Genomic DNA, 22,779 nt, shown 5'->3' on the forward strand with positions numbered 1-22,779 from the left:
GTGGAGCAGACTGTCATGTGAGGTGCATACAATAGTGGAAGCAGACGCAGAAGACCGCCATTCTTTTATCAGTTTTGGTGGTGGAAAGAACTGTTGTAACTTAACATTTTTCAAAAAAGGTATGGAACAGACCAAATTTAATTCAAATGTCCTCACCTATGCTTAGTTATGACATAAACAGGGGCACATATCAATCCAAACATTATGGGAGGAGGGGTGGTCAAAGTCTCTTAACAGTGGGGTGGAGCCAACTTCATAAGGGTGCAATTAATCGTAGGGCTCCTTTTAGTGTTCCGGTACAATGAGTAACATAGAGTGTCATTTTTTCTGGACAGTATGTGGCAAATAGTGCATTAATAAACATCTTGAAACAGTAAGAAAGGCCTCAGGATAACAAGGATCATACTAAATTTAAAATACCTTGGGACAGCATACCTGGAAGTATGTAGAATTTAGGCTTGCGTCCTAAACGGACTTAAAAAACAAAAAACTGCAAGACATTTGGGCCGCCTCTCTCAAATCAAGTTTTGAAAACATGGCAGCAAATGGTGCAGGCTGAGCTCATTTCTTCAGATAATGTTCTGTTTGTTCTGAATTTAAAAGCACACCCTACCTTTGCATTAGTTTCAGGCTAGGCTATTAGTTCAAGAATCAACTTTCTTTCAATCAAGCCCATGCTCCGACAAATAGAATGCTGATCGATTTGGCGGAATGTTAGGTAGCAGCATAACACACTTCTTGCAGAAAAATGCTAAAACCACGACTGTGGCTGCTTGCAGGAGTGGTAAGGCTAATTCAGAAGTAGGACTGAAAATGTTTCGGACAAACCGAAGTAATCATAAAGTGGGAAAAGGCATCAAGGTCTAGCGTGTTGCAGCAGAACATGAAGTGGACACAATTTAGAGCAGTGCCCATCCTAATTCTAACCTCGATCGATTTTATGAGGTGCTGCCTCTTCTGAGCAGGAGGTAGAACGTCCACCAGAGTAAACACCTGGATTTGGTCATTTCCATTTCAAGCTCCGCCCTTCGTCATAACTGACTCGTCTTCCTCCCACCACCTTAAATGTTTAGCCCCTCATATCTCCATCCATCACATCTTACTTCGGGCGCCCCTTCATCCTCTCCCTTCAGCCCTTCCTCGCCACATCCCCTTCATTATCATGTACCCTTCAAAAGAAGGTCCATTTTGGTAAAACCAAGCTGCAACATGGCACAGTTTGCTTACCAGTACAGCTGCGCTTAACTAATTCTGATGGGTCATCAGCGCTCCACAACACAATGTATTAAGGAAAGGTTAAGATATTTTTATGATATTTAAAAAATACCTTACCTGACATGTTTAGGGTCGTAGATATTATTGCAGCAGGTGTCACTGTAATGAGTAGCGAACTGAAGCCAGTGATATTTGTGTTTTACCACCCAACAAAGGGTCACGCCTATTTTCCTTTCATGAATCAGGAAACTTTTTAGGGATCGAGGCCTTTATCCCTCCACATATTACCTTCAATTCACATCTTTGTCTTTTCTTATGATAAAGAATATTGGGGGTCATTCCGACCCTGGCGGTCCATGACCGCCAGGGCCGGGGACCGCGGAAGCACCGCCAACAGGCTGGCGGTGCTTCCTGGGCCATTGTGACCGCGGCGGTAAAGCCGCGGTCAGAAAAGGGCAACCGGCGGTTTCCCGACGGTTTACCCCTGGCCCAAGGAATCCTCCATGCCATGGGGATTCCGACCCCCTTCCCGCCATCCTGGTCCTGGCGGTAAAAACCGCCAGGAACAGGATGGCGGGAACGGGTGTGGTGGGGCCCCTGCACTGCCCATGCCACTGGCATGGGCAGTGCAGGGGCCCCCTCACAGGGCCCCATAATGATTTTCAGTGTCTGCAAAGCAGACACTGAAAATCGCGACGGGTGCAGCACCCCAGCAACTCCGCTGGCTCCATTCGGAGCCGGCTTCATCGTTGCTGGGTCTTTCCCGCTGGGCCGGCGGGCGGCCTTTTGGCGTTCGCCCACCGGCCCAGCGGAAAAGCCAGAATGGCCGCCGCGGTCTTTTGACCGCGGTGCGGTCATTCGGCAGTAAGCGCATGGCGGGCGGCTACCGCCGCCCGCCGCGGTTGGAATGACCGCCATTGTGTTTCATGACGTGCTCGTTACAGCAGATTTTGCCAATTTGCATAAATATAATTAACAAGTGTTATATAGTCAACTTTGTGATACCAGTTTCATCAACCGTAGAAGAAAGAAAGGCAGACAAGTCCCTAATGAGATTCAAGCCATGCCTTATTGACTGCACACAGATCCCTGAAGGACAATACTGCCACATATATATATATATATATATATATATATATAAACATATAACTAGGAATATGTACATGCATGTCTTGCATTAAGTAGAATGATTGACAGAACCTTTTTTATCCAATTTCAGAGGTAGAAGTTCGAGTTTAAGCTGTAGCATTCAAATGTGATCAAAGATTTACTGGGGGGTCACATAACTAGAGAGGGAAGCCTTGTTTGTTACCTGTGAAAAGGGGAGTGTTCATTATCGGTCAAGGGGAAGTGAGTTTTGCGGGGACCAGTGACTTTCTATCACAGACATGAATACTTCATTCACATAATTTGGAAGCTGGATTTTATTGAATAGAAAAGTTCTCCACCATCTTCTTAAAGATGGCTATACAGAGAGACCTTGAAGCATATAACCACTTACGACTAGTTTTGTCATTAGCTAGGTGTTCAGAGGATGATAAGAAAAGTCTGTGCAGCAGCAGAGCAAAGATTTAACCTCAGTGTTGCAATACTTAGCACAGATCCCTCAAAACACTGAAGAGTAACTCAGTGCAGCAAACCAAACGGTGAGCCTTCATAATGGAAACTTGAGCCAATATTATTTTGCACTATGGTTCTGCATGACAACAACAGACCAATATACTATAGGGTGAACTCTAAACACTTAAAAGAGAATGTAATAACCATCAGGTACACCTCGTAGAAGAAACAGCTGCAATTAATGGGTCAGATGAAAAAGATTACCCAAGGAAGATATTTGTGAAGCACTAGCTAAAGTTAAGGAAATAGAATGTGCTAATCTATTACTGAATACCTAAAAGAGTGAATAAGAGGACATCAAGATCCATATCATTATTAAACGATGTGCTGAAAAATACATATAAAGTCTTACAAAAACACTGGGGTATCCTTAAAGCAGACAGAGACTTGGCAAAACACATTTCAGCAGCACCTAAAGTGAATTTCCTAAGATGTAACTGCTAAAAAGAATCTTAACTCCTAATGACACAAACAAATTTTAGGTTAACAAAAAAATACTAGCAGACTTAGCGGACGATTGCTGTGGATATACTGAAAGTATCTGCTGTAACTATGCTCCTGATGAAACTAAAACTTTCATGGATGGTAATAAATGTAGAACTTTCAAGAATAGCAGGTTCTTTAGCTGTAACATCCCTTATTGTATTTATATTAACAATTGTAGTTCTCCCACACAACATCACTGGCACTCCATCAAGTGCCCGTTCAAGCAAACTTGGAAGAAACATATAATAGTGATTTAAAACATACATGTGAACTAGCGTTTAACAAATCACTTTGCTAATGTATATACTTCACTGGACCTAAAAAAATTGTAATTTTTGGGGGAATTTTTCATGTAGTCCCCGATAGGTGAAGAGAGGATATGTAACAAAAACTAAAAGGAAAGAAGATCTGGTAGATATAAACCTTGAAAATGCTGTAACTGGTTTAAACAAAGAAAATGAGTCACATAGCATATTGTAAATTAACTCATTAAGTGCAACTGCCCTACATGTCTGTTTCCAGTCTTTCTTGTTATTCAACAGGAATAAAATTAAGCCAAAAATGAAATACCCTCAGAGCTACTTTGACTGTCAGATTCCAAGAAAATAAATCCTTAATTAGCTTACTTTGTTTAGTATTTGCACAGAGCTTTGTGTACACACAAGTGTTCCTTCGGAAGTAATGCTTTTCTCCAAAGAATACTATTTGCACACTCTCTGGATTGCTGCCTGTTGAACACAGAGCGTGGGTTGAGCCATATGTAAGTCTTATTGGTATAGACAGTGACAAAGGTTCAAATCTTTTTACAGCCTGGCCTTAAAAAATAAGTTGATTTAAATAACAGTTTATGTTCATTTATGTACATGTATGTTTTTTTTCCTGACACTTAGGTGATAATGAGCATTAATGGTGCATTTCTTTCCAGACTAAATTCCTCAGCACTCCTGTTAGTACATTCAGTTGAGTATTTCTGCAAAGTGTTCATTCCTTCTTTTTGAAATATTTGATTTATAAGGGCCTGATTTAGAGCTTAGCAGACTGGTTACTCCATCACAAATGAGAAAGATATCAATGGGATCGTAATATGGCAGAGAGGATCTTCGTCACATTTATGACTCAGTAACCCCATCCGCAAAATTCTAAATCAGGCCCTTAGTCTCTAAAGAGATATTACAAGGTTAGATGTGTGAGACTCTCTTTCTTCTTTACAGGGCTTCCAACAGTTTATCAATAGCGTATCTTATTTGACTGAGAACTATATAGTGTCTACTACAGAGTTATCTAGCACGTGTTCGATGTCGGCTTGAAGTGGCTGCAGCTGCTTGGAATGGTAAATTAACTGCAGAATAAGAATGTCAATACCGGTCACCTAGAAGATTTACAAGAAGTTGTCAGAAATTATTTTTTGAAACCTTGATCTTTTGAATTCTGTCATAATATAGGTATTAGGATACTGTATTATCATCTGAATGCTCTGAACTGCACAGCTCATGTACCAGTTTGAAGAAGATCTAGCAGGTTAGCCTGTAGCCTGAAAGTAATGACACTTCTACAAAGAAAAAGCCCAAAGCATGGTCACCTGTCATTACAGACAAGGAGATTTGCTATCTGCCCATCCTTTGCACCGCGTTCAGCTAAGGAGTAGGAGCTGCAGCACTTGCAGCAGCTTCTGACTGGCTGAGGCCAGACTGCATTGCTGCTGTGTTTCTAACCTTACCCTATGCAGCTGTGAACCTCGTCTACTGTGCTGGTGAATGACTGACGTCTGTTTTAGGAGTAGTTTTTGGACTTGGCTACTATGCTTAAGGATTTCTGCTTGTGTGCTATGCGGGAAGCTGTCAGTGATGTTTGCAAGGTTTCTCAATCTATGTGCTTTCTGTATTGCTTTTTGTGAGGTTACTCTTTGACGACATTCATTCTGTGCAAATCCTCACCAGGTCTGTAGTGCGTCTAAATCTGACTGTGTTCAACCTCTACAGCAGCCGCTGTGTACACTGTTAATAAATGTCTGGGCCTGTGTCATCTGTGCAGCTGTACACTTTCTTCACAATGGTCCTTAAACTCTGACCCTGTACTCACATATGCAGTTCTTGGTTTGGTTTACTTTGTTCTCAAACACCTGTCACTGTGCTGTCTATGCAGCTCTATCTCTGAACTGAGGACATAGTGCTTACTAAACAGTAATTTGCCAAGTTATCTTCAAATCTGCCCAGTTGTCTCTGTGCAGATGCTCATCATTGTCATAATGATACTACATCTCTGACCAAGTGTAAGGCTTGTTCTGCTGAGCTGAAGAATATCGTCAGCTATACTGTCTATGGGAGCTCTGTGCCTGTTTTCATCTATTTTTGAATTACTATTCATGGGCTGTTTGAACAGCTGCTGGAATCATGTTTTCCATTCCTGGCTCTTGCCCTGTACTCCATTCAGGTGTAACGAAAGTGAAATCACTAACTTTGACCTCAATGGCACCAAAGGAAGTGATGTAATATGACCTCTGACGACAAATCTTCTCAGGAAGTGATGTCATATGAACATAACCTGATGACATTTCAGTGATTGACAAAACTGAATGAGTAATATAACAAAACAACACATAAAGGTCTACTTGAAATTCAACCAATTTGTTGAATAGGATGTTTACATTATATGCCAGGGAAAAATAACTTTTTCTCAATGGGAAAATTACTAATTTCTCTCTGTATTACATGGAACATTATGTGATAGTTTGAAGAGGAGAAAATAATATCAAAAAGAGCTTTGGGAGCCAAACAAAATGTATGTCATAAATATGATTATCTACTGGGTCGCCTACTATATACATAGCGACTCCTCTGACCTTCTGGTCAGCGCCTGCTCGCCCCCCTCAGCGCAGCTCCACCTGTTGATGCTGCTGGTCCGAGTGACAACCTGTCTCCCTCTCAGTTCGAGGCCTACCTCCACTCGCAGGCACCCGCCTGCGCCTCATCCCTGATGGCCTAGTGGCCATCTGTACCTGCCTGTGTGTGTCTCTTTGCCTTTTTTTTTTTTTTCTCTTCTTGTCTCTTTTTTAGGGTCGAGCGCAGAACGCTCTGTCCCTGGTGTAATTGCTCTGTGGGCTTTTAACCACGGCCGTCAGTTTGGTTGGTTCGTGGGCTTGCCTTTTAAAATTCGCTTCATTTCATTAGTGAAAGGGATGCATACGTCATGCCTTTTCCAGTGTTTATTCCTCCTTGAGCGCAGCGGACAACTACTAAAAACATATGAGGTTCCATGTTTTCCGTATGGTTTCTCGACTACTTTTTCTCTTTATTTCGTAGGCAGCGCGATCTCGCTGGGCCTTAGTCGAGCGCTTTGCATGACATCGACCCTGTTGCATGGATAATTGCACTTTTGCTGGTTACATGGATAATTGCATTTTTGCCAGTTACATGATAATTGCACTTCTGCCAATACGTTTTACTGTGAGCAAACTTCTGTTTCCTTTTGTGTGCCTGCTTTGCGCTCATGGCAGCCGTCGGCTCGTTATGTGTAACTGTTTTACTTTTCATTTTTAGTTTATGTGTCAAGAAAAGTCCGGTTAGGAGTTTACAACGCTAATAGCTTTAACTCGAGCAAACACAAGACCTATTGCATTGCAAATGCTTGTTTTTCCTTTTTTCCACTCTTTTGCGGGTTTTTCCCCCACGCTCCATCCCTGTTGCTGCTGCCCCGCCCCACTCCTGCCTTCCTGCTGACCGACCCTCCTAACTTCCTATCTTTTTTAATAGCGCCCGCTGCGCAGTGAGAGGGCGACTTCTCTGACCTTCTGGTCAGCGTCTGCTCGCCCCTCTCTGCGCAGCTCCACCTGTTGCTAGTGAAGGTCCGAGTGAGAGCCTGCCTGTCTCTCAGTTTGAGGCACCCCTCACCAGCAGGCATCCGCCTGCGCCTCATCCCTGGTAGCCTAGTGGCCACCTGTATCTGTCTGTGTGTGTGTGTTTCTTTGCCTTTTTGTCATCGTTTTTCTCTTCTTGTCTCTGTCTTATCCTTTTTTTCTATTCTTTTGTGCATTTTCCCCCGCGCTCCATCCCTGCCGCCATGCCCCCGTCCATGCAACGCGCTTTCCTGCCCTTCCGCCTCCCAGCTGACTGAAGCCTCCTGCCTCCCTCCCCTTCTTGATGGCGGCCGCTGCACAGTGAGTGGGTGACTTCTCTGACCTTCTGGTCAGCGTCTGCTCGCCTCCCCTTGCGCAGCTGCACCTGCTGGCCTGAGTGAGAGCCTGCCTGACTCGGTTCGAGGCCCACCTCCATCCACTGTGCCTCAACCCTGGTGGCCTAGTGCCATCTGTACTTATCTGTGTGTGTTTCTTTGCCTTTTTGTCATCTTTTTTTCTTCTTGTCTCTTATATCTCCTTTTTTTCCACTTTTTTGTGCTTTTATCTCCTGTGCTGTCCCTGCCCCCCTCCATGTGAACAGCTTTCCTGCCTTCCGCCTCCCAGCTGACTGGATCCTCCCACCTTTCTCCTCTTCTTAATGACAGCCGTTGTAGGGCCGCACCACTGGCGCACCAAAGACCCATCAAAGGCAAGCCCGTCTGGACCTGGACCACACCCAGCGTCTCAGACCCTGGTTCCTGCACCACAACCAGAATGACGCCAGCGCTCTGCACGCCCTCAACCCTGGAAGATCCTCAGCCTGCCACCAAGGCGAGCCAAAGAACACTCATGGACCATTCTCTTGCCGCTTCCGCTCCCTTACCTTCCGCCACACCTCCCCACCCACAGCCCAGATGGACACTTCCAAGTGCTTACTCCTTAAAACCCGCTCCTTTGCCAAACACTCAGTGGAAGTCTGGGACCTCCTCGACTCGATCGCCCCTAATGTCGTCTTCCTCACAGAGACCTGGATCACGCCCACCTCAGCCCCAGACATTGCCACCGCCATTCCCGACAGCTACAGATTCGTCCGCAAAGACAGAGTTAATCGACCAGGAGGAGGCATCCCCATAGTTTTCAGGAACACCCTCTACTTCTCATCCACCATGGAAAGACAGAACCAGCCAACCGTCACCGAACACCTACACTTCCAAATTCAGAGCAACCCGAACACCTCCCTTCATGGCATGCTTGTCTACAATCCACCCGGAACCCGGCCCCAGTTCAGTGAAACTTTTGCCGACCTCATTGCCCCCCACGCACTTGCCTCCACCAACTACATCCTACTTGGGGACCTCAACTTTCACCTTGAAAACCGCAGCAACCCTATCACCACATCCCTTCTGGACAACATTGCCACCCTCGGCCTCAAGCAACTAGTAAACCTCCCCACCCACTCAGCACGTCACCCCCCCCCCCGACCTCGTCTTCTCAGCTGGAAACAAGATCACCATCTTGCACACCTCTGAACACCATTGGACCGATGTGTCCACTTCACCTTTCTGAAGACCACTGCACGCCACCATGCCCCGTGCCTCAGGCAGAAACTGGAGCAAAGTTACCCCAGCACAGCTCACCGATGCCCTCAGCCACTCCCCCTCCCCCACTGGATGCCATGAACGACTAAGCGTGCAACCTGCACCACTGGCTTACAGAATGCGCCAACACCATAGCCCCCTTCAGAAAACCCACCGGAAACCAGTACTGGAGGAAACCGAATTGATTCATGACAGAACTTCAAGAATCCAAACGCAACTGCAGACTACTGGAACGAAAATGAAGGAACTGCAAAACAGAAGCAGACCATACAGCCTACAAAGATGCCATCACCACGCATCACAAGCGCATCAGAGCCCCCAACAAAGCTGCGATTCTTGAACGCATCAGCACCAACACACACAACAGCAAGAAGCTATTCACCATAGTCAAGGCATTCACGAACCCCGGATCAGACACCTCGGACATCCCCCTCTCCCGAGACCCCTGTGACAACCTCACCACCTTTTTCCACCAGTAAATCCAGGACACATACGAAGGATTCAGGAACCAAACAAAAAAAAAAAACCTCCAGCATTGCCATGGACCACATGCCGCAGACCCTGAACCACTGGATCCCTGTCTCTACAGAACACATGCGGAAACCCATGAACTCCATCCATTCAGGGGAACCCTCGGACCCATGCCCATATCACATCTTCAACCTGGCAAGAGCTACCACTGCACCAGAGCTCTGCCGGACTATCAACAGTTCCATCGAAACTGCCAACTTCCCATCTGACAGGAAACATGCAGAGATCAACCCACTCCTAAAGAAACCCTCTGCTGACCCAAGGGCGATGAAAATCTGTAGCCCCATCTCTCTGCTTCCCTTCCCAGCCAAGGTAACAGAAAGGGCCATCAACATGGAAATGTTGGAGTTCCTCAAGTTAAACCTCACTTTAGACTCCTCACAGTCCGTTTTCAGGAGCAGCCACAGCACTGAGACAGCCCTCCTCACAGCCATCATCGACATCCTCGCCATACTGGACCACGGAGACACGGCTGCCCTCATCCTCCTTGACCTCTGATGCGTTTGACAGTCTCCCACTCCACCCTTTGCACGAGACTCCACAACGCCGGCATCCACCGAAAAGCACTGGAATGGATTAGCTCCTTCCTGACCAGAAGAACCCAGAATGTCAGACTCCCACCGTACACTTTTGCGCCCAAAGAAACCTGCTGCGGAGTACCCCAGGGATCCTCACTAAGCCTGACCCTCTTCAACATTTGCATGGCCCGCTGGCCACAATCGTCAAACAGCACGGATTAAACATTATCTACTATGCGGACGATACCCAACTAATCCTCTCCCTGACCATCGACCTGTCAACAGCCAAGAGAAACTTCCACAACGGTTTGAGTGCAGTCGCCCCCTGGATGAGGCCAGCTGCCTGAGGCTCAACTCGGACAAGACAGAGATCATTGTACTCTGCTCCACCTCCTCTACCTGAAACGACTGCTGGTGGCCAGCTGCCCTAGGAAATACCCCCACTGAAAACGCACATAACCTGGGCATCATCCTGAACTTTCATGACCCGTCAAGTCAACACCGTCTTATCAGCCTGCTTCCACCCCCTGTGTCTCCTTCGGAAGATCTTCAAGTGGATGCCCACCGAGACTAGAAAGACGGTCACACACACTCTGGCCAGCCACAAATTGGACTACGGCAACATACTCTATGCCAGCATCACAAAGAAGGTACAAGCAAGGCTACAGAGAATCCAGACCGCAGCAACCAAACTCATCGTGGACATCCCCCACCACGGCCACATCTCTGCCCACCTCATAGACCTCTGCTGGCTCCCGGTCAACAAACACATCACCTTCAAGCTACTGACTCACAACTATAAGGCACTTCACAACATCGGACCAGACTACCTCAACCACCGCCTGACCTTCTATACCCCCGCCAGGCAACTCCGATCCTCCCACCTCGCTCTTGCCGCCATCCCCAGAATCAGGAAAAACACAGCTGGAGGCAGATCATTCTCCTACCTCGCAGCCTGGACATGGAATACTCTCCCACTCAAACTCAGTCAGGCAGCATCACTGAAGCAATTTCAGGAAGGATATCAAGACCTGGCTCTTCAAGTGATCAGCTTATCCACAACAGCGCCTTGAGACCCCCAGGGTGATAAGCTGCGATCCAGAAGTGCTGATTGATTGATTCATTGATATACATAAACAATTAATGCACTGATAAATCACAGAAAGAGGCAAACAAAGATGTTAAAAGAAAGGGGCAAAAATAAAGGGACTTAATAAAAATATTATTTAGATCCACTGTATTAATTTGTGTGGGCCATAAACTGAATATTAATGTTACTGGCTTAAATGCTTCCTTATTATTAGTATATTTAGAACCTGATTATAAGTAGGGCTCCCAGTTTTATGGTATTTATTTTTTGGACATCTCCGCCTGAACTTAACTATATTTATTTTTTGCAAATGTTATCTTTATTTATCTGTATTTATTGTAGGTTTTGTGAAAAATGAAGCTGAAATTAGTATATTTTCATACTTATTTAACTGAAAAATGTACATTCTGATTCAAATGTCTGCCAGTTTCCCAAGATATTAAGACCAGTAAATGATACACTAATACACTTTTAAGAAAATATTAAACTTTTAGTATCAATATTATGCATTTATACTGCTCTTTAAGCATCATTATTAAAATGTCTTTATTTATTAACCCACTTACCTGTCAATCCTCACTGCTATTGGCCCGACAGTCATGACTGACAGATCCTTATTTCTGTTTTTATCTACATTTTAATTCAGACAGGAAAATATATGGTTTTCTGTCTGTATTGATCTGTAATAATCAGTATAAACGGAAAACAGGGAGTCTTCATTCTAACCAATTCATATTTTTATTACCCATGCACAAACCCTTGTTTGCACAGGGGTCGGAATTCCGAATTGTGCAGCAATTACCAAGTAAAATAAACGTTGCATCCTTTGTTACATTTTGGCAGGTCAAACCTGCTTTGGGTGCAATAAATAGCACCTTTCCTCCAAAGACCGTGTTATTAGGGCCTTGGATTACATTTGTAAGGCATTTTTAGTCCTACGAAGCACAGTGGTGACAGTTTTAGTTAGACATCTTTTTTCATGTATTGAGAATTATGAATATTGCCAACAACCGATTTAAAAACTGTTAAATTTTTATGTTTTTATTTTATTTTATTGGAACAGTGTGCTTGACACTGCTGAATTTATTTAATTGATAGAGCTGGAGGATTATGTACCATTAGCTTGGCACTGATCTTGTCACCCCTAATGCCAGTTGCGGCAAAAGCAGCACCAGGGGGTCCAAGGGGCTAGTCAGTGGTCCCAGCTGCGACCCCCGGCGACCCCTAAATGACGTCCATGCTCTCAGCTCTTGTTGAAGCTCTGCCCCAGTGCTGTCTCTGCAGCTCTTGGCCATGGTCACTGCTCACAACTCTCTTCCCGGTTTCCAATTGCTGACACTGTGCTATCTGAGCAGCATTTCACAACGTTCCAGCTTCTCTACTCCCTTGCTACGGCTGCAGTTTCCACAATGAGATGCCTTGTGTAGTTGGTAGCCCTGACAGCTGGGTTTCGAACTCTCTGCTCCTGTGCTGAGAGTGCTGCTTCTCTGCTCCTGTGCTGAGTGCTGCTTCTTGGCCTACTAACATGCTTAATACAATTCTCATGCCTTGCAGCTGGTGCAGTCCTCTTTGCTCTGGTAAATCTTTTGCTGCCCCTACCGTTCTTAGCCAGTGCCGGATTAAACCCCGTGGAGGCCCCTAGGCAGTCGAACTTTCGGAGGCTCCCTCGCAAATTATCTGCTAAAAGGTTTTTAATTTTACCAACCAACAATTTTAATAAATCTATTTTATTACACAAAACTAAACATTACGCTCATAATTTGCACCGAATCGTTTTTACAAACTGACAGCTGACAGAGGATGAGCTAAGAGATAAACTGTTATGTGAATCTGATGTCTATGGTTTATGTACTTTAAGTTAATACATTAATACAGTATTTTCTCTATAAATTCTTTAATGTAAAGTTTTCGTTTCTTTGAGTTGATTCATTTTTTTTTTTATCTTTTGGAAACAATTTAAGAAAGCTTTACTGTAATTTTCTTTCGAGATCGAATCAATATTATTTTGATCCGTTGTCACGGGGCCCATAGGCCAGTGCCTACTTTGCCTATTTAGTAATCTGTCACTGTTCTTTGCACACAGTCCAAGCACTATTGTTTTTGACTGTGCTGTTTGCCAGAGATGTTTCAAGGCACGGGTAATGTGGCATCTGGCCCAGTGGTGCTTTGTTTTAGGGTCCCCCAAATACAGTCTTTTCTCCCTGAGCCATCTGTCTCATTCTGACAATCATGCCCTCATAATCTCGAACACTACTTAAAATAGATTGTTTTCAATACCTTTTCTTTTAATTTATTTTTAGCAAAGGGGAGACTGGGCGATGTAAGAGGCTGTTACAGACATTTTGTATAGAAATGCTGTACCTGTTTTTTGGTACCATGCAACATTCCTAAAAAGGTGATTTAGAGACAAACAATAGCTCACTCATGGGTAAACGAGGGGGACACAGAGATTATATCAAATAATACTGGTGAGCTGCGCCCGTATTACAATATTGAAAACTCACATGTTCCTCTTTTGGCTTCTGGTACATGTATTCTGAATATTAGATGTAAAATCGTTTGAAACAGACTGGCGTATATCTATATGCTACTTTTGAAGGCCACTTTACAAGCACTTAATGTTTCAGCACATTTAAGCATTAATGGAATAGTATATGGTGTCGCCCGCCACAAAACGTTTCTAAACAAAATTAATTTTCGAGGGCACCATTTACTTACTACAAGTTAAATATTTCAACAGCACAGTCCTACGTGCAAAGACAAACACTTTCTGTCGTCATTCCATATGCAAGTGTGTATCTGAGGAAAGCTTGCACTGGTGAAGTCTCCTTTGTGTCTAACAAAGCCCTGACTTACTGCCTGATCTTTTTTTGTGAGATATGTTTGCACTGGTCCTGCCTGGGATGGCAAGTGATGTTTGCTCTGCTGTTGCCTTATCTCTTCCCCTGCTGTTTGTGTAAGATCACAAGACTGCTTCCCTAATCTGTTTCATTCACAAATGAGAGTATTCCTACGATGCTAAAACATCTCAAGTCCAGCTATATGAAGCTCTTATAAAACTTACATGAACTATTTTGATCATCCATTTTGGTTTTCTTTTAGTTATTGTTTCGGTGTTTAGAAAACGAACTGGCTATATTTTTGTTTAATTTAAACGTTTTTCATTCATGATAGTGTGCAATAATCCAGTCTGCAATTACTTGCACCATACTTGTTGTGTTTGTGAGGGAAACTGGCTAAAAGCCACTGGCTTAGGGTGTTTCCGTTTATAATTTATTTACTGCGAAAATATCCCATTGCCAGACCTATGTAAGACCATCAATTCTGGTTTTATTTTATTTATTCTTTGAATGTTTTGAGAATGGATCAGTTGTACTGTGAAACATTTTTGCTGATTCTAAAGGTTTGCAATTCATAACAGTGTGAGTGTGTAAAATTTGTGTAATTTGAGGAAAATCCGTTAGATATCTAAGCTTGAAAGATAGCTGTACTATCTCTGTGTATTATGTGCAATAGACTTGCTGTCTAGTCTTAGCTTGTAAAAATGTTAACCTCGGTGATGGTGTAGAGGCTCGAGTTTAGATCTCTGCAAACTGGGAAATTGCTTGGTGGGCCTTTAAAACATTTATGCCTTTGGGATAGCTTTCCTGTGTGAAGCCAGTGCATGTATTAAGACGTGTGTAACTGGGGGCATTGTTTTTCTGTCAAAAGCAAGTTCTTGTAAGTTGATGACTTTTGTTGTCATTCTTGTTAACTAGGAATCGATATGGGGAACTCCATCTTGTTGGTGTGAAATTAGTACTCCTTACTAAAATAAATTTTGTGAATAGGGATTCGCAAAATATGCTTTTGCCCAGGAACTCAATAACCATTAAGACGACACTGTCTTTGAACTGAACTTAAGGGTGTGAATGAGCTAAAATAGATAATAAATTTAAAGTTGTTCTGAACAGGGTCCCCAAGATATTTTTGTCCTAGAGCCCCTAAAATTCCTAAGACGTCTCTGCAGTGCGCATTCAGCTCTTGGCCCAGTTGCAAATCTGTGGCCCTGAGCTATCACAGCAGTACTTCACAAAGTCCTTATATCTCTGAACCCATGATATCGCTGTAGCGTTATGCTTTAGTTTATGACGATCCATAATCTATGGCTATGTGTGACCTTTGCAGCTGCAGACCTTGGTTCCTCTGTCCCAGAGTTTTCGCTCATGCTATGTATGCAGCTTGTCCCTGGTTGCGCAGTTCCCGACTATCTGCCCTATGTGCCGTGTGCAGCTCTCGGCCCAGTTAAATATCTCTGACCCTCTGCTACCTAAGTATTTATTGACCATGTTCACAATATTCCTACCTCAGTGACCTTATCATATTGCTCTAGCTTTCAGCAGCATGCCAATAGTTTATGTCAGACCAACATATGCATTGACAATTCAGGTCACAGAAACATTCTGATTAAAAATGATGTACATAAGAATATGTGCGGTACATATGACAGATGTGTATGAACTGACATATTACAAAAACATATTACAAACCAAATAGGCATGAGTGGGTACAAAGATGAGCCCAGTCACTGCTATTTCTAGGTAGGCGGGGAAGGCAACAATTGCCTGACATGTGTAAATTTACCATGATAAACAGGCAACAATATACATAAACACTGAAAGAAGACAGTTCTAGGTGATGGTAGATGGTCACTCTTTGTTTCCTCTAGCACCAGGGTTTCAGGGCTCTCCTGTCTATGCAATTCTCTGCCTGCATTCTGATGTGCCTTAAATCTCTAAGTATAAACTGCTAGTACAGCCCTTTCCCCTTTTCCTTGATAATATTGGTCTCTGACTATGGCCCTCATTCTGACCCTGGCGGTCGGCGGAGAGGCGGCGGTCGGACCGCGAACAGACCGGCGGTCAGAAAAATGGCATTCTGACCGCGGCGGTCACCGCCGCGATCGACCGCCACTTCCCCACTCCGACCGCCACGGCGGTCATGACCGCCGGGCTGGAGTTTGCGCACTCCGGCCCGGCGGTCGTCCCAAGACCGCCAACGGTATCATGACCCTGCCTACCACCGCGGTTTCTTGCGGTCGGGAACCGCCATGCGAACCATGGCGGTAAGCACTATCGGGGCCAGGGAATTCCTTCCCTGGCACTGATAGGGGTCTCCCCCACCCCCCACTACCCACCCGAGTCCTCCCCCCACACCCTCCACCCCCCTGCCACCCCCCAGAGGTGGTACGAACCCCCTCCCCACCCCCACCCCGACATGCACATACATGCACCCCGACATGCACACACCCCCAACATGCACATATACACACCCCCTACACACACATACACAACGGGGACACATACCCGCACACATACATGCAGACATGCGCACCTGCCGAACAGCACACATTACCCATAGACACAGCAGCACCCCCCGCCCGCATACACGCACTCACACACCCCCTCTACACACTCACACGCACACCCCCATGCACGCCCACATCACACAACACCCCCTCTCCCCCTCCCCTCACGGACGGTCAACTTACCTTGTGTGTTGGTCCTCCGGGAGGCGACGGGAGCCATGGGGAGGTGACCGCCAACAGAACACCGCCAACAGAAGACCGCCACACAGATATGTGGGTCGTAATTCTGTGGGCGGTGTTCTGCTGGCGTGGCGGTGGAGGTTGACCAGTCTCCACTTTTCCGCCAACCGCCAGTGTGGCTGCTGGCGGTTTCCCGGCAGAACGCTCCCAGCGGTCAGAATGCGCACAGCGGCATGCCGCCGCGGTCGGCGGTCTTCACCGCGGCGGTAACTCGGCGGTCTCGCGAAAAGACCGCCAAGGTCAGAATGAGGGCCTATGTGTTGTCTGTGCAATTCTTGATCCCTTTGCAATATTCCTAAATCTGTTACCTCTGCATCTTGTCCAGGTTTCTAATGTTCATATATCCTAAACTCTTTTACGTGAGAACACAACATTCCTACATGATAGAAATCCCAACCCACGCACACACTTCTAAACAAGCCTGAGACTTATATGGAGCACTCAAGCTGCTCTCTTGCTAGATTTGCGCTGTACAAATACTCACATGCTCTTACATACATGCATACAGGCATACCTCCCAAACCCTTAGTGATGCCGCTGCAGTGGGAGGCAACGCTACATGAAGAGAAGCAGAAGAGTTGTACTATGGGAGAAATTGCTTCTTTACCATATTTGGTTGCCATCCTTCCATGTTAACACATCGATCAATGCACCACCAGAAATCATCCTCCGACTCGCCTTTCCAAGCAAACACTGCTACCCCTGCAGAGAAAAAACGCAATAATCAAAGAGTGAAGGGTGGATTTGTCCTACAGGAACAGAAAACATAAATATGGGTAAAGAGGCATTATTCAGAGGCTACAACCTCTATACCAATATAAAAAAGTAGCAAGCTCTTCAGCACAGCTGCAGCACAAATCAGATGGTGAAAATGCAACACCGTGGGTAGAGGCACACCCTGCAGAGAAAGGACAGAGAGGTACCTGTTGTAAAGAAGTAGACCAGGTACGAAGGAACAGATTTACAGAGACAAAACTAATAGGAAAAAGCACACCACAACACAAATATCCTGTCAGATCTCTCCGTGCTGCCAGAATGTTCAGAATAAGAGGCTCTGCTGCAGTGCAACAAACGGGAAAGTAAGCACAGGAATAACCAGACTAGTCTAATAAATAAGTGTTCAACTGGGAAATATACAGCAAGAAATAAAGAAAGCTTACAGAGTGACACACTTAAATGGAATATAACACATCTCTGTTCTTTGAAGAAAAAAACTAACTTAAAAAATAAAGAGAAGAAACAAAAGGCAAATGTATAACTGTTAATCTTGTTTAAGTTTCCAAATTGATTTTCTCACAATTGCATCATCTTTGACTCTATATGCAATGTAATCTTGGACGTGGTTATTAAACGCAGATTGTTCAATTTCCCTTGCACAAAGAGTAGAAGGTGCATTATTGACTGACATCTCACTTCTAGGGGAAACGTTCTCCCTTTCTTCATTCTGGGGAATACAAGCGCCACTCACTTCAGTTCTCTGTAAAAGTATATAATTTGACAAAATGCAAGTGTTCTCCTGGCTCGTTCATGGAACTTCCAGTATCTGAAGGCAGTATCCCTTGCCACTTGTACACTCTTCTCAGATTACAGCACCTATTGTCTTTAGACAACTCTACTCTTATTCAACCTCACAACCTTGATGGGATGTGAAAATTTTGAATTGCTGCTGGCTATCAAGCCAGGAAAGCAAAGATTAACCCACTCAAAATTCATTTATGTCAACTAACCTGCCTCTGTTTTACTTATCATAAGTCACTTTGGAGTTTAAGGGGGTCATTCCGACTTTGGCGGGCGGCAGAGGCCACCCGCCAAAGTTCCCCCATCGGAAGACCGCGAGGGTCATTCCGACTTTCCCGCTGGGCCGGCGGGCGATCTCCAAAAGATCGCCCGCCGGCCCAGCGGGAAAGCCCCTGCAAAGAGGAAGCCGGCTCCGAATGTAGCCGGCGGATTTGCAGGGGTGCGACGGGTGCAGTGGCACCCGTCGCGATTTTCAGTGTCCGCAAAGCAGACACTGAAAATCTTTGCAGGGCCCTGTTAGGGGGCCCCTGCACTGCCCATGCCAGTGGCATGGGCAGTGCAGGGGCCCCCAGGGGCCCCACGACACCCGTTCCCGCCAGCCTGGTTCTGGCGGTGAAAACCGCCAGAAACAGGCTGGTGGGAAGGGGGTCGGAATCCCCATGGCGGCGCTGCAAGCAGCGCCGCCATGGAGGATTCCCTGGGCCAGGGGTAAACCAGCGGGAAACCGCCGGTTCCCCTTTTCTGACCGCGGCTTTACCGCCGCGGTCAGAATTGCCCAGGAAGCACCGCCAGCCTGTTGGCGGTGCTTCCGCTGCCCTCTGCCCTGGCGGTTTCAAACCCCTCACCAAGCACACGACAGACTGCCAATGCAGGATGCCTGTCTTTGTGCAGACAAAAGTGAAGATACAACATTGCACAAGCCTGTATGTTATGTCCCCTAACATTGCATTCCCTAAACTGTACAATTGTCCCTATTGGCAAGTCCTTTAGCACCCTCTGTAAGTCCCTAGTAAATGGTACTCCTGGTACCTAGGTCGTGAGGAACTAAAAACGGTACCCAAGGGCTGCAGCACAATTCGTGCCATTCTAAGGAGCACCTCACAAAGCACATGACAGATTGCCATTGCAGGCTGCATGTCTTGGTGCAGACAAAAGTGAAAACACAACATTGCACACAGCCTGTGTGCCATGTCTCCTAACACTGCATGCAATCTATGTAAGTCACCCCTCCAGCAGCCCCTACAGCCCTAAGGCAGGGTGCATTATATTACATGGGAGGGCATATCTGCAGGAGCAGATATGCCCCTGGTATGTCTCTGTCAATTCTCAGATATAGTAAGTGGTCAGGGAAGCCATTTTATATGCATGTGCTGGACACTGGTCAATACGAGTTCCCCAGCTACATGATGGCTTCACTAAAGATAGGGATGTTTGGTATCAAACATCTTGTATTGGTGAACCCACATTGATGCTAGTGTTGGATTTAACAATACAGGCACCCAGAGGGCACCTTACAGGTGCCCCCTGAAACCATACCAGCCCCTAGTGTGCTTGCTGACAGGTTTCTGCCAGCCTACCAGCGGAACTCAATACTGGTCCTTTATGGTGAGAGCCTTCTGCTCTAAGGAGGCCAAGAACAAAAGCCTGTCCAGGAAGAGGGTGTAACAACCCCTCCTACAGGATGATCTGCTGATTAGCTTTCCTAAGGCAGCAAGCTTCAAAGGGCTGCTGCCTTTGAAATACGTATCTGGCTCCCCTCAAAGGAGAGGAAGCCTGCCCTGTCCAGATACCACTTGGCTCTTGGACAGGCAGGAAAATTAGCTAGTCAGGTAGGTGTGCAACCTCCAGTCTAGTAACACCCCTAATGTGGGCTACTGTGAGTTGGGCACAACATTTCAGAGGTAGCCATCTTTGTGATGGCATACCCAGGAATTCTGGGACAAGGTTATGCCCACTTCCCAAAGGAAGTGGTCATATAGGAGGCTTGGTGACCCCAAAGGTCAGTACCCAATTGGCTACTACCCTTCATACCCCTAACGCCCCTAGATTCAGCATTTATGGGAGTCCCTGGCACCAGAGAAGGAGATCCGTTCGACTAAGAAGACCAAGACAGAAGAACCGCAAATGCAGAAGAGGAAAGAAGAAGCAGGCGGTACCAACCCCACTGGCCTGTCTGCATTCCTTGTCAAAATCTGTGCCAAAGTCGACTCGTTCTGCGGCTGTGACTGCAAAAATCCAGGAGGATTGCCTGCTTTCAATAAAGACTCAAGACCTCCAGTGAACAGCGGACCTGCTCTCCAGTAAACTCCAAAAGAAGGGACTCTGAAGCCTCTGGAACCGCAAAACCCAACACCTTAAGTCACCACTGCACCGCCGTCTCCGACCCGAGATGAAGTGGACCACCAGTGCCAACCAGGTTCCCCAGCCCTCCAGAATCCGAGTCCATTGTGGTTTCAACCTTCCAAGACTCTTCGACAACGCCTGCAGCCTCTGCACGCAGCCTTCCTCCACCGCGACCGCTCCGGTAAAGAAAACCCGACACCTAAGGACATCTCTGCACCCGCCTCCCCTGAGCCGTGGAGAAGAGGACCAAAGATGCCTACCTTTGCCTGAGCATCATGAGGCCTGAGCCCCATGTTGGATCAGCCCGAAAAGCGTCCTTGCCAGAGCCTGCAGCCTCTTTTCACAGAGACCAATCTCCATTGAAAGCACTGGGTGCCCAACTCTGTTTTGCATCCTGAGCCCAGCAGCTCCTGTGCTGCTGGTAATGTACTGCTTCTGCTGCCTTCGACCACTACTCATTTTAAATCCTGGAGATTGAGCTTCTAAGTCGCTGTACTCTACCTGTTTATAAAACTTGTTTTTTTCTGCCTTAGGATAACATTGCAGAACTCAGAAATTGTAATGTGTCCACTTTTTAACATGAAAATAATTCCTATTTATAAACAGACTTACCTGAATGATTTTTCTCTGATGCCTAAACATATATAAGGATACGTTCTATTTTTATAAATTGGATCCCCTTTTTGAGTCATGTGCCTCATTTACTTACTGTTGTGTGTATTTGTAGATGTCTTGCACTCCTCTGTGTTAAGCCTGAGGCTGCTCAACCACACTACTCCTAAATAGTACACATGAGGATTGCACAGCAAGCCCTAACCACTCACTGGGGAACCCTTGGACCCTTTACATTGCATTTACATAAAACATAAAGGGCCAGCTCCCTACAACAGGTTTAACAAAATACTTAAAGTACGTTCAGGGCCAGACAGGGCAACCCACAGCAGCTCTTGCAAAAATGCTCAAACCAACTTTCCACGCGCAATCTCTTTCTTTCCGTCCATCCATTCTCTCTCTCTCTCTCTCTCTCTCTCTCTCTCTCTCTCTCTCTCTCTCTCTCTCTCTCGCTAGCTCTCTCCTTCTCTCTGATTGCTTTCTCCCTACCATCTCTCTTTCTCCCTAGAAGCCTCCTGTGACTGCTGCAGTTAACCTTGTGATCCAGGGGAAAGTGATAGAGGCATTAAGAACAGCCCAAGCTTTTTCAAACAGGTCTTCAATTGCTCCAGACTACTGGAGAATAATTTGTTGTGCACATACTACTCAATACTAGGTATTAATTTGCATAGATATACATGAAGGCAGGTGGATATACTTATGGTGACACCTTCCTAACAGTTCACCAACAACCATTCCTATATCCCAGAGCCTTGTAGTCAAAACCCCAAGCTCCAAAAGTGCTTCAAAACTGAGCAAACTTCTCCTGGGGTCATCTACATCAAGCTCTGGGAAACGCAGGGCAAAATAAAACAAATAAAACAAATCTGGGGCTTCTTAGCTGAGCTACAGCAGTCTGGTCAGCCCCCAAAACAACTCGGCTGGTGGTGGTGCCCTTGTTGTCTCTGGGGCACTACAATCAGCAATATGTAATTTGTGGAGCACCCCAAAGGTGCCCCAATGCAATTCCTTACCGTAAGTGTCCTTAAGCAGCAACAAATTGCTTCTTGCTTCTTTTTCTGTTTAAAAAGAAGGGAATGCACTACTGGGCATGGACTTTATTTATTTACTTATTATTATTATTTATTTTCTTAAATCAGTGGCCTTATTTAGGGTTGTGAGAGTAGGTGTCCCACAGTCCACACCTGTTCCCCGCATCTGACACTATTTTGGGGTGCAGCACGGGAGCTGGCATCTTCTCCTGCGCACTCTCCAACCTGTAGAAATTGCGGGAGGGAATTAGGATTTGCTCGATTTACCATCTGCACAGACTGCTCCATGTCAGGAGGTCTCTCCTCCCAGACATGAGTAGGAGGGCGAGAGAAGCACCAGACACAGGATACTCCTTCAGTTTGGTCCCTGAGGAGATGAGGGACACCAATGAATGAAGCTCTAACTGCAGAACGGGGGGGCCATCCATGATTTTTTCCTTTAACTTTGCAAATCTTTGTGCCGACATCTCCCAAATTAAATTTTGATTGCTGTGACCCTGGGGTCCTTGACCCTCCCCGGAGGCAGGGTCTAGCCACCAGGGAAGTTTCTTCATGCATTGTAGCCTGTACATTTTTACATTCCTTTGAGAGCTTGATTTATTTTTGTTACTGCTCTCCCTACTCAGGTCCTGTCTTCTGTCCAGCGCCTGCTGTTCTTCCCAGCTTGGGGTCACCTTCAGCAGCACACCATAGAGAAAAATACCTTCCATGTCTGCACTCTTCAGGTCCCATATCCTCCATGGCCACTTGAAGAACATGAAAGCAGAAGTCAGGGGGCAGTTTTCTGATGAGGGCCTC

General features: G+C 45.8%; 1 protein-coding gene across 3 annotated transcripts in view; it reads right to left on the reverse strand.

Moving 5' to 3' along the window:
- Nucleotides 1–22,779, reverse strand: part of AHCYL1 (adenosylhomocysteinase like 1) — a 266,946-nt gene that overhangs the window by 105,722 nt on the left and 138,445 nt on the right. For all 3 annotated transcript variants that reach the window (XM_069238342.1, XM_069238340.1, XM_069238341.1), the window contains exon 6: nt 17,085–17,179. In XM_069238342.1, coding sequence (XP_069094443.1) covers nt 17,085–17,179 — 95 coding nt within the window. The remainder of the gene's footprint in view (nt 1–17,084; nt 17,180–22,779) is intronic.

Source organism: Pleurodeles waltl, chromosome 6 (assembly GCF_031143425.1).
Source record: "Pleurodeles waltl isolate 20211129_DDA chromosome 6, aPleWal1.hap1.20221129, whole genome shotgun sequence".
NCBI lineage: Eukaryota > Metazoa > Chordata > Amphibia > Caudata > Salamandridae > Pleurodeles > Pleurodeles waltl.